An 11,506-nucleotide genomic window follows, 5' to 3' on the forward strand; every position below is an offset into this window, starting at 1 on the left:
GGCTGTGGGGTTCTAGGGCCCCCCCGTCCTTGACCACCACACCACCCACCACCCCGCAAGTAGCCTGCTGTGGTCTGCGCCCCCGACGCCCCTGCGGCCTGTAGAAGATTGAGAGCCAGGTGGACCGGGAGAAAGACAGCGGGCATCCCAGCGTGGAGAGCTCAGGGTCCAGGCGAGTCTTTCCGGCATTCAAGGCCCCGGGCGGGCTTCTGGGTTCTCCCAAACTCCCACAGGGAGCGGCTGGAGAGCGCAGGAGCCGGAGTTGTCAGGTCACGGAGCCCCAAGGCCACGCGGGGCGCCGGTAGGGGGAGGGGTGGCCGCACACGACCCGAGTCGCCTCGCCGGGGCTTCCCCGCACGTTCGGCGGCTCCCCGCCCCGCCAGCCCGGCGCCCCCGCCGCCCCCCTCCAGCTCCCGCCGCCACTCGGGGCGGCCGGATCGGTGCCCCGGAGGGGGCCCGGCCCCGCCCGCAGGCGGGAGGGGCGAGGCGCGGGGAGGGAGCGCGCCCACACCCCGCCCCCGCCCCCGGAGCCAGCCCGCGGAGCCCGCGGCCAGGGCGGCGCAGACCGGCCCAGCCACTCGCCCGGGCTGCGCGCCGGGACGCGCCGCCGCCGCCCGGGCCGACGCGCCCGCCCCTCGGCCCCCGGCCCCGGGCCCCCGGGGCTCGCGGAGCGAAGGTAACAGCGCCCCCCTCCCCCGGGTGGGCGTGGACGCCGGCGGGACGGTGGGGGGGGACCCGGCACCCTCTTAGGCTCCCGGGGACCGGACCGGGGAGGGGGGGGGGGAGGGAGGAGGCCAGCCTGCCCAAGGCGCCCCGGGTGCCAACAGGAAGGCCCGTCGCGCAGGGCGCGGGGACCCTCCGAGTTTGGGGGTGGTTTTGCAAGGTCCCGAGCGAGCGGAGGGGCGCAGAGCACTGGAGCGGGCGAGCGGTAAAGCCGGCTGCGGGAGGAGGGGGCGCGCGGAGGGCCGTCTACGCTCCTTCCTGCCCTGGGAAAGGAAGGGAAGGAACGGGGAGGGGGCGAAAGTGCCGGAATGTCGGGCCCCTTGGCGAGGCCGGCGCGGAGAGCGGGAAGTGGGGGGCGGGAGGGACCGCAGGGGAGATGGACCAGGCACCCTGCCCCCTCCCCAACCGCCGCATTCCAGGCCGAGCAGGGATGAGGTCATCCCGTCCGGTTCCCCTCGGGCCACGACAGCCGGCTGTCCCTTCTCCCCTCCCCCGTGGAGCGACCCTCCCCATCCGAACTCCTTGCCTCCCAGAGGGAACGTTTTCTGGCCAAAGTCTTTCCCGGACTTCCAATCTCGACCGGCCTCGACATTGTTCTGTTCTTGCCTCGACCACGCAAGGTCCGCCCAGCTTGAAGCCCATTTGCTAGCCCGGGAAACTGAGGCCTAGAGAGGCGGTGGGACTACCCCCCGAGGCCGCAGCAAACGCGTTGGGGGGGGGGGGGGGCTGGAACCCAGGACTGTGCGACACTTGGGCCGTGGCCCTCCCGCCTCACCGAGTGGAGGGCTTGGGCTCTAACCTGCTTTCCTCTTACTCCCCCATGGCCCCTGGTGCTCCCATCTAACCCCTCAGAGTCCTGTCCCAGGGTCCGCACTGCCCCTGCAAACAGCTTGCTGCCCCTTTCTGGCCTCACTTTGCTCCTGTCTCCACCTTGACCGGGTTGGGGGATGGGGTGTGCCTTCCAGGGGTATGAGAGGCCCCAGGGACTTGACGTTTTATTCCAGGGCCATAGCAGCCCTCATCCAGGCACCGTCATGCTGTCCAGCGGTCTGGGATGTTAACCAGCTGGACACTGGTGGGGAAGGGGCTGTGTGCGTGTGAGTGGCCTCCTGGATGACAGGTGGTGAGCTGGCAGGCACCAGTACCTGGGGTGACCCCCAGGTGAGCGCAGGGGTGCAGCCGCCCCAGCCTCTGCCCCCTCCCCCAATGTCAGACAGCCCCCAGCCTCCTCTGAACCACAGGTGCCTCCACAGCGGCCCCTGTCGGCCTCTCCTAACGCGCGGTCCCTGCCCTCGGCCTCAAACCCTGTCCTTGCGTCATTACCACCATTGAGTAACCTCTTACCAAGTGCCCCCGCCTGACTGTCTTCTGTAGGGTAAATATGAGGACTGCTAGGACTCCCAGGCCGCTTGGTGACCACTCTTGCCTGGTCACCGGCACCGAAGCCGCACAGCTCAGCCTCCTGCTTCCCAGGCCTGCCCTTCTGGCCCTTCTGGAGCTCGGCAGCTGGGCATTGCCTCCTGCCACAGCTGTTCCCCCGCCCCTCGCCCCGCCGCTGTGGTCCTATCCCTCCCCTGGCATTTACTAGTGATGGTGACAGAATCCTGGGGAGGCTGCCAGCCACACCACTTTTTTTTTTTTCTTGCTCTGTAACTCGGGGCAAGTCGGTCCCCTTTTCTACGCCTCATTGTTTTCACCTGTAAAATGGGTGTCATGCGCATCAACAGGGAGGTAGGCTTTGCACCAGGACGCCTGGAGCCCTTCTTCCTCCAGGGCCAGATGGGACACACCTGATTGCCAGCGATACCCTGAAGTCAGTGTCAGGTGCCAAATAGCTCCCACCAAGGACGCCCAGAGTCAGAGATGTTCGTGTTCATATGTTGGATTTGAACCGGGGCCGCCTGACTCCGGGACCTGGGGGTTTAATTACAGCACCTTCCGCTCTTCCCGCTCCTTTGGGAAAAAAAACCAGATTTCGATGCTGTTATTGTTTCCCACGTGGGAAAACGGGTCCCCAGTAGCACTGCCCTGTCCTTGGCCCCACCACCCGGCAGTGTCTCTCTGTCGCAGCGGGCAAGGTGGAGAGGTAAGGAGAGACCTTTCAGAGGTGCCCAGGGGCACTGGGGAGGTGGGAGCGTCGCAAGACTGGAGCAGAAGCTGGTCTCGAGAGTTAAGGCGGCCATGGGGATTAGGTGGGGGCCAGAGTCCTCTCGGTGGAGGGAAGAGTGGCTCCTTCAAGGTGGACGCTGGGAGAGAGGTGGGTGGAGCCACACGGCGGACACAGTGGCCCCTCACGTGGCATTCAGAGTGACGCCCCCGCCCCCGGCCCGTTCCTTTCCCGCCCAGAGATTCATTTGTCGTCTCTGCAGAGCTAGGAAACCTGGCCCGTGCCATGCACCTGCCAGGTGACCTTGGCCAAGTCCCTTCCCTCGGAACCTCGGCTCTGCTTGTAAAAATGGGCTTACCCTCATGACCTCAACAGCGGGGCCTTTGGAGTCAGATGACATCATGTAATGGGTGGCCAGCTGCAGAGTGCTTCCTAACTTCAGCAAACATTCCACGAGGACTTCTTGGTGCTGGGGGTGCCAGGGAAAGGGATGATTCAGACACCCCCCCTCCAAGGGGGAGGAGTTAGGGCTGGGGGGTGGATCAGATGGTGGGAAGGGACCAGAATGCAGTCCGAGAACAAAGCTAGCTTTGTTTTATTGCTTTCTTTGTTTTTTATCTTGTTATTTAACCGATTTTGAATTTCAAATAACATTCAAAGGGCAGTATTGAGATTTTGTATGTTGGAGGTGGCAGCGGTATTTAAAAACAAGCGGAAAAAAAAAAAGTTGAGGCACACATCTAGGTCTTATCAACTTTTATCAGCTGAGGCCCCACACCTGTGGAGGTAAGTGACTTGCTCAAGGTCACCCTGCGAGGCCTTTGAATCCCCCACCTACCCTCACTTGGAAGGTGGCAAAGGGTGATCCTTTGGTGTGAAGGTCATCACTAAGATCTCTTGTGATTGAACCCCTGTTGATTTGGCACCTGGCTGGTGCGGAGCCCAGGCTGGGTGCTGGGAGGGAGGAAGGCAGGAAAATCCAGGCAGCCGCCCCACCTTCAGAGTGTGTTGCCAATCTAGGGAGACAAGACGGGGCTCCAGGAGCCGATCAGAGGGCCATGAGTCAGAGGCTCTGAGTTCAAGTCTCAACTAGCTCTCTTGATAGGACCTGGAGCAAACTTGGACCCTTTGTGGGCCACAGGAAAACCAGAGGTCAGACCGTAGGCTCATAGGTGTCTGCACTTTCCAGACTGCACTTTCTATGATGCTAGAAGGGATGGGATCAGACCAGAAGAAGCTTAGAGAAGGTTGGGGCTGGGGAGGAGGTGGGGGAGATCAGGAGGGGACGGAGTGGGGAAGGAATCGCTTTTGGCACCTGCTGAGCTCTTTCCAAAACTTGTTCCCTGACAACAAGGCTCCTACGTCAATTTGAAAAATTAATGGTAAAGGTCTTTCCTGCGGGCCTTCTCAGAGCCTTGAATATGCTCAGGCATGCAGTAGGCAGCTGGAAAAAGCCACTTTTGACCACAGGATCCTTTTTCCAGGAAGCACCTTGAAGGCGGAGGGTTCTAAGGAACCTCTGCGCAGGCTGTTTACACAGCAGTGCACAAAGCCTGTGGCAAGGCACCTCCTCCCTCCTGGCCTCTCCGAGTGAAAGACAATTTCACCCACAGAGAAGGGAGGTGATTTGCTCAACGCGCCCGCAGAAGAGAATGTAGCTTGGGGCTCGAGGACTCGGGGTCGGGAGGGCTCTGCCTCACCATTTTTACTATGTAGCCTCAAGCAAGTCACTTCACTTCTCTGTGCCTCAGTTTCTCCTCCCTAAAATAGTGCCTCCCGGGGCGGCTGGGTAGCTCAGTCGGTTAAGCGCCCGACGCCGGCTCTGGTCACGATCTTGCGGTTTGTGAGTTTGAGCCCCGCATCGGGCTCTGCACTGATGGCGTGGAGCCTGCTTGGGATTCTCTCTCTCTCTCTCTCTCTCTCTCTCTCTCTCTCTCTCTCTGTTCCTCGCTGCTCGCTCGCTCTCAAAATAAGTTAACTTTAAAAAATGAAAGAATACAAAATAAAATAGCGCCTCCCTCCGGGGTGTCGTGTGAATGACACGAGTAACAGGTCATTTCTTGGCACTTAGTAGGTGCTTCATAAACGGCCTCCGTACAAGGACCATTCATGCTTTTTACAGAGAGACGTCTCAAGCGTGCAGCCCGATGAATTGTTTCGTGCCCCCTCCGGTCCATACCTGTTCACAGGCAACAACCACAATTCCTACTGGGTCACTATTGTTTGCTTTGCCTGGTCCTAAGCGTCGTCCTCCTCCCGGAATTGTCCGGCCTGTCATCTGCGCGCCCGCTCAGCACGTGGGCGGTATCCCCCATCGGGGTTGGTGGGTATAATCACTTGTTCCCTTTCGCTGTGTGACCCAGGATCCCCAACGGGGCCTACCATCGTTGTCTTTCTTTCAGGTCTCCACCGCCGGGCAGAGAGGGGCAGCTGGCGCTTGAGGCGCATCTGGTACCTTCTCCGTGTCGGGACAGGCATCCGTAGCGGTTTCCACGGGGCCGAGAGCCAGGCCTCAGGGACACGCGAGGGGGCAGCACCTCAGGAGCGCACAGGAGCAGCCTCCGTCCACCCCCCTTCCTCTGGGAAGGAAGGAGCTGAGAAGTGGATCCTGAGCCCCGGCCCCGGGGAGGGGGGGGCCCGGACCATCCACCGTGAAGAGCGGGAGCTGATGCCAGGCCCCCAGGGGGCCGGAGGAGCCCCTGCCATGAGCCTGGGCAAGCTCTCGCCGGTTGGCTGGGTGTCCGGCTCACAGGGGAAGAGGCGGCTGACGGCAGACATGATCAGCCCCCCACTCGGCGACTTCCGCCACACCATGCACGTGGGCCGCGGCGGGGACGTCTTCGGCGACACGTCCTTCCTCAGCAACCACGGTGGCAGCTCGGGGAGCACTCACCGCTCACCCCGCAGCTTCCTGGCCAAGAAGCTACAGCAGGTGCGGAGGGTAGGGGCACCGCCCCGGCGGATGGCTTCCCCGCCCGCACCCTCGCCTGCTCCGCCCGCCGTGTCCCCCATCATCAAGAACGCCATCTCCCTGCCCCAGCTCAACCAGGCCGCCTACGACAGCCTCGTGGTCGGCAAACTCACCTTCGACCGCAACCCTGCCAGCTCCACAGACGGCCACTCCGGTTACGGTGAGGGCCTGGGCTGGCCACTCGTTCGTCAGGTGCCGAGGCCCAGGGTGTTCGGTGGGACGGCCGAGCCACCAAGTGAGCTCTTTGCCCCGCGTTAGTTTGGTCCCACCGTGGAGGTCAGGCCCGAACCCCAGACCATGGAAGGGGTTGGTGGGGGGGTGGGGCGGGGACAAGGGTCGCAAACAGCTCACTCCGCAAAGCGTGCTGAGGTTGAGAGGGGAGGGGAGGGCGGTCCAGCTCTCCCCGACTCTAACTCGCCTCCCTGTGTCCGGGCCCATGGCTGAACCAGCCCGTCCCCTTCCACGGAAGCAGCCCCCTCGTGTCAGAATGACACAGTGGCGAGACTGAGAGTCTGGGCTCTGGATTAGAATCCTGGTTCTACCCGGTGTCCAGCACGCCGGCTGACCTCTGCAGGCTCAATCCTGGCCTGTATGTGTAATGGGTCCATTAGGGTCATTGCTAAGACTCAGCGACAGGACATCGGGGCTGTTGCTGTGTTTTTGTTATTTGCACAGAACCTGACAAATTTGGAAAAACCACTCACGCGGACAGAAGCCAGGGGGCCCTCCCGGCCGTGGTGGGGGACTGGCAGGTGCAACCTTAGCTCCGCTGGACAGCTCGCCTTGGGAAGCAGGGCCCCTGCTGCCACCTGGTGGCCGTTCTCTGCCCTGTGGCTTTGCCCCACTGCCAGGGGCTTCCTCGGGTGCTCCGCCCCCAGCAACGCAGCTCAAAACTCCGCTGAGGGCTGGTCCACAGTGACCACACTGTGCCTCGGGCATGGTAGTTTTGGAGCCAGAGGCTGGACCAGAGGTCCTTCGCAGGGCATCCGCCTGTCCTTTGAGTCTGTGATTTCTGTGCAGTCAGACCCCAGCTTGCTAGTTCCGTCCCCGTGCCCACAAACCCGTCCACGTGCTATGGGTTCGCCGGCAGCCATCGGCCACTGTCATGCAAGAGGACCATGGCCATCAGTTGGGACTGCGAGTCAGGACGTTTTGAGCTCCAGGCTTGCCTCTGCCCCCTTCAGACCCTATGACCCTGGGCAAGCCTCTCCCCTTGTCCCAGACTGAGCCTTCCCTTTCTACGTCTGCAAAGTGGGAATGAGAATTGTGTCCATTTTCAACTTCTGGGTTGATAGAAAGATCCCGTGAGAAACTTCAGGGTTCGCTATATTGGAAAGATGGGAGAATCTGAGGCCGGATGAGAGAGTGACGTGTTAGAGGCCACACAGCAAGCTAGGGTTGGTCCTGGCCCTCCCCGCCCCGATTCCTGGTTAGGGACCCCAGCTATGACCCTTCTCCCCATTCTTCTAGGCCCGGACTCCGGGTTCTGCACTATCTCCCGCCTGCCTCGCCCGGAAAAGCCTCGTGACCGAGAACGTGATAGTGCCTTCCCCTCCGAGCCCGAGCTTCGCCGCTCTGACTCCCTCCTGTCCTTCCGCCTGGACCTCGACCTGGGGCCATCTCTCCTCAGCGAGCTGCTGGGGGTCATGAGCCTTTCAGAAGCCTCTGCAGCTGAGACGACCCCAGCCCCTGCTTCAAGTTCCCCAGCCCCTGCTTCAAGTTCCCCAGCCCCTGCCGCAAGACCCCCAGCCCCTGCCTCAAACCCCCAACCACGTGGACACTGCCCCAATGGGGTGACTGCCGGGTTGAGCCCTCTGGCTGAGGTGAGGGCCAGTGTGGTGGGAGAGTGTCCCCGTATACCTGCTGACACGGCCCCTAGCAGGCACTGGGGAGCAGGCTGGGGGGGCAGCCAGGGTAGCCACCGCTATACTGAGATCGATGCCCGGCGAGAGCTAGCGGGGGTCCTGCCCCAGGCTCGGGCTTCTTGGGAGAGCCTGGACGAAGAGTGGGGGGCACCCCAGGCGGGCAGCAGGGCCCCCGTGCCCAGCACGGTGCAAGCAAACACCTTTGAGTTTGCTGATGCTGAGGAGGACGATGAAGTCAAGGTGTGACCAGCTGGCCGTGGGCTCAGGACCCTGCCAGGGCTCAGGGCACTGCCCATGAACAGTGCAGAGCCAGCACCGAATAGCTACGTCCTGTCCACGATAGATGGGAGAACCCAGTTGCCCCCAAGCCCCTCCACGCCTCTGCAGGACAGACATGGGAGGGAGGCCGGAGGAGACCAGGCTTGTTCTGGGACCTGGGTGTTCCCGTGGGCCCTGCTGGGCTGCATTACCTAGCCCCTTCCCACTCTGGACCCAGGGCCGTTCCTTAGGCTCACCCCCCACCCTCTGCCACCCCCACTGGCTGGAGAGCCCAACCTCACAGTATAGCCTTTGTGCTGGAAAAGCTGTCCTTGCTTGGGGGGGGGGGGGGACGGGGAGCATACCACACAGGGCCTTTGTCTCCTCTCCCTAAGGGACGTCCTGCCCCAGCTCATCCTGGAGCTGCCCCCAGCAGGGTCCCTCCTGCACCCGTCAGAGCCCCAGCCCTTGCTAAGGCTGCTTCCCCAACATTCCAACCCCAGAGAAAAGTCAGGTGCGACCTCACAGGGGAGGAATCCCACCTTCCTGTGCACCCCAGACCTGCTTCTGGGTCCTGATTAAAAAAGGCTTTTTGATAAAAGGCGTCCTGCAAGATGCTTGGGGACTTGGGAGAACAAAGTCAGCTCCACCTGCTTAAAATACCTTCAGTATCGGGTTTGGAAAACCAAAGAATCTCTCCCCCCCCCCCCAAACCCACACCCCCAGGGCCCCCAGCGAGGGGAGGGGCCAAAGCAGGGGGTAATGAGTAACCAGGCTGGAATGAATGTTCCAGCGATAAGAGGCCCAGGTGGGAGCCCTTATCTACAGTTCCTGGAACAGCCCCTGGCCCAGGTGCCTGGAACCGGGGCCTGCTCCGTAACCCCCCCTCCGTAATCACTAATCACTTGCCCCGGTGATAACTGCGGACCGAGAGGCTGCAGCGGGTGCTTAGAGGTGTTTGGGAGAATGTCCCAACCCCCACCTCGCAGCGCTCCGACCTTATGCCTCAGTTTCCTTCCCTGTCGCACGAGGCTGCTGGGAGCGCTATGGGAATGACCACAAGCACTGACGCAGGAAGGCTAGGTAAAGGCGGCTTCTTTTGTCTGGTCTCAGGCTCAGGGGAGGGAAGTAGGGTCCCAGGGGCAGGAACTGCTGGCCAGCAGCCGGGACTCAGCGGCCGCTGATCTGTGACGGAGCGGGAGCTCAGGATCGGGAATCCGCAGTGGGGTCTTTGACTCCGGTGAGGTGCTCTCCGCTCAGTCGATCTTGAAGGAGGTGATGCTCAACCCACCCTGTATGCTCAGGTAGCTCAGGTGGCTGTGGCCCATTCTGTTGGGGAAGGTCAACTGGTGCCCGTCTGACAACTTCACTTTGAATCCGTCATTGTCAAAGGTCACGGTGAACTGCGGCAGGAGGGAGGGTGTCAGGGAGGCCGGAGGCCCTGGAAAATGGGCCACGGCAGCCCCGGGGTTGGCCTCAACAGTGCCAAACCCAGGTCTAGGCCAGGGTGCCCCCCGCCCCCACCTGGGCTCTCTCTTTGACATCCTCCTCGGGCGCCTCTCCCCTCTGACCTCACCTTGACCTCTGACCCTGGGCTGAAGCACATGTGACCATCCTTCTGCTCCTCCCCCCAGGTGCCATCCAGTGAGTTGCAGACAATGACGGATTCACTGAAGCGTGGGTTGAAATGCAGGTCGACTTTAGATGACCCCTGGCCCAGATTAAGGGCAAATCTGCAGGGAAAGGGAGTGACAAGGATTAGGGGCCGGCCCTGGGTAAAGCTGCTTGGGTCGTGGGGTCTTGGTTGACCACAAGCTGAAAGAAATCCCAAAAGAAAAGCGTTAACAGAGGCCTGTGCCTTAAAACAAAGGAGGTGACAACCTGCTCGGACTCAGCACTGGAGCGTCATTCCATTTGGCACAGGGACTAAGGCTCTCGACAGGAGGGGGACTGATAGTGACAATCTCAGGAGTTCGGGGTACCTGTCCTTGGGGGAGAGCATTGTCCTTAGGTATCTGAAGATCCGCTGAGTGTGGCCATGAACGGCTAACCTCAAGTGGCGAGCTCCCTGTCATTCCAGGTATTCGATCAGGGGGCCGTGTGACCTGTTGACAGGATCCCTACAGCCTGGGTCAGACCGCCAAGGTCCCTGAGAGTAGAACATTCTGAGTCATGAATAGGGTGCCTTCACTGGGAGGTCTCAGACCATGACCGTATACTTAGGGAACCCAAGTAGGAGAAAGGAGCGATTTTCCTCTTGGCTCCTACCCTACGCCTCTGCCCGCCTCTCCTCAACCAAAAGCGGTTGCGGATCAGTCCCAAGAAATTCTGTAACCGTGTTCTGCCCACGGGAGAGCCCGAGTGCCGAGCTGTTAACAACGGAATTAGAAGTGCGGCTAGTTCTAAGGGAGAGGATACAAAAGAGACCACTTGGCGCCCCCTGGTGGCTCTCTCTGGTGTAACGTGTGTGAAAGGCTGGCCTCTGCCCATTCAGCTGGGTGAGGAGGGCGGTGGAGGGCGGGGGGGGGGGGGGGGGGGGGGGGGTGGAATTGGCTTTCCCTAGAGACACCTGACCCACAGGGGGCTGGGCAGATCTCTAGGGGCTTCTCTGCCTACCCCCTTCAGTGTCTTTGGGGGCCACGGACTTGAGCAAATAGCACGAGTTGTGAAATTCTGGGGGTCCCCAAACCTAGCCTCGGAGGTGAAGGCAGGCCCCTAACAGGAGGGGAGCCAGCCGGGGGCATGGCAGGGATGTGAGCACGAGCAAAGGATTTAAAAAAAAAAAAGGCCCCTGAGGTCGCTCTCCCCTGTGACCATCTCACAAGGCTGCCCTGCCTGCCCCCACCTTCCAGGCCTGTGGACAGCCCCCCTCCCCGGGTCGGGCCCACCCGGCCTCTCCCCTTGCTCACCCAACGGCGTCACTGGCGATCTTGCCCTTGATCTTCAGGGTTGAGCCCAACTTCATGTCCATGTTCACGATCTCAAAATTTCCCTGTGCCAACGGAGAAGCACGTCACGCACATGCCCAGAGCCCTTCTGCTGGCGGCCCCCATTCACAGGCACCTTCTCACGGGGCACTGAGCTGGGAAGGGAAAAAGCTAGAGTGCGCTGGTCAGAGCCTTCTAGAACTCCCTCTTCCCTGCTTTGCTTCACTCTCATCCACCCAGCCTGATGAGAACAGCTGAATGTGGACACATGGGGCCCAGCTGGGGGATCCTCAGTATGCCCATCTGTGAAGTGGGTACTGTGGTCTGTGCTGACCTTACAGTTCCCAAATAGGTTCAGGTGATGAAGGCACCCTTAGCAGAACCCCCCAAATGAGGATGTGTTCAGCTTCTGCAAAACCTTGGAGCCATTTTACTAACAGAAAGTGATTGTAACAGAGGCGTGCAGGGCTTGGCCCATCCAAAACCAGGAACTATAAAGCTCTGTAAGTCACATGTCTTGACATGTCCTATCAAAGTCCCTCTCCAGACCTTACTTTCCTCATCTATAAAATGGGCTCATTTGATTTATCCATTCACAACCAGTGCTAAGCCGCCCCCTCTGTGACAGACACTGCCGGGGGCCCTGAGGTTAGTA

The 11,506-nt window shown here is 61.1% G+C and overlaps 2 protein-coding genes across 5 annotated transcripts; one reads left to right on the plus strand and one right to left on the minus strand.

The window, feature by feature from the left end:
- Nucleotides 1-621: 621 nt before the first annotated feature.
- On the plus strand, nt 622-9,007 carry CDC42EP1 (CDC42 effector protein 1). 2 transcript variants are annotated; one of them, XM_042947744.1, is made up of 3 exons: nt 622-676; nt 5,233-5,961; nt 7,272-9,007. In XM_042947744.1, the coding sequence occupies exons 2-3, from the start codon at nt 5,499-5,501 to the stop codon at nt 7,910-7,912; spliced, it is 1,104 nt and encodes a 367-aa protein (XP_042803678.1). In that variant the 5' UTR covers nt 622-676; nt 5,233-5,498; the 3' UTR covers nt 7,913-9,007. The 2 variants fall into 2 exon arrangements, with proteins under 2 accessions (XP_042803678.1, XP_042803677.1); XM_042947743.1 differs by lacking the exon at nt 622-676 and adding an exon at nt 4,953-5,153.
- Nucleotides 9,003-10,955, minus strand: LGALS2 (galectin 2). 3 transcript variants are annotated; one of them, XM_042947746.1, is made up of 3 exons: nt 10,834-10,955; nt 9,501-9,657; nt 9,003-9,327 (listed from the first exon to the last, which is right to left on the minus strand). In XM_042947746.1, exons 1-3 carry the CDS (start codon nt 10,893-10,895, stop codon nt 9,181-9,183), a joined length of 366 nt encoding a protein of 121 aa, XP_042803680.1. In that variant the 5' UTR covers nt 10,896-10,955; the 3' UTR covers nt 9,003-9,180. The 3 variants fall into 3 exon arrangements, with proteins under 3 accessions (XP_042803680.1, XP_042803679.1, XP_042803681.1); XM_042947745.1 differs by lacking the exon at nt 10,834-10,955 and adding an exon at nt 9,806-10,316; XM_042947747.1 differs by lacking the exon at nt 10,834-10,955 and adding an exon at nt 9,907-10,314.
- Nucleotides 10,956-11,506: the final 551 nt, after the last annotated feature.

The sequence above is a fragment of the Panthera leo genome, chromosome B4 (assembly GCF_018350215.1).
Source record: "Panthera leo isolate Ple1 chromosome B4, P.leo_Ple1_pat1.1, whole genome shotgun sequence".
Lineage (NCBI taxonomy): Eukaryota > Metazoa > Chordata > Mammalia > Carnivora > Felidae > Panthera > Panthera leo.

Bases quoted from the DNA above. Each gene is read 5' to 3' on its own strand.
- CDC42EP1 (XM_042947744.1), top strand. From the start codon at position 5,499: ATGCCAGGCCCCCAGGGGGCCGGAGGAGCCCCTGCCATGAGCCTGGGC. The intron at 5,962-7,271 runs GTGAGGGCCTGG...CCATTCTTCTAG, and splicing joins AGACGGCCACTCCGGTTACG to GCCCGGACTCCGGGTTCTGC.
- LGALS2 (XM_042947745.1), bottom strand. From the start codon at position 9,999: ATGACAGGGAGCTCGCCACTTGAGGTTAGCCGTTCATGGCCACACTCA. The intron at 9,658-9,805 runs GTTGTCACCTCC...CTTTCCCTGCAG, and splicing joins CCAGTGCTGAGTCCGAGCAG to ATTTGCCCTTAATCTGGGCC. The intron at 9,328-9,500 runs GTGAGGTCAGAG...CTCCTGCCGCAG, and splicing joins GCCCAGGGTCAGAGGTCAAG to TTCACCGTGACCTTTGACAA.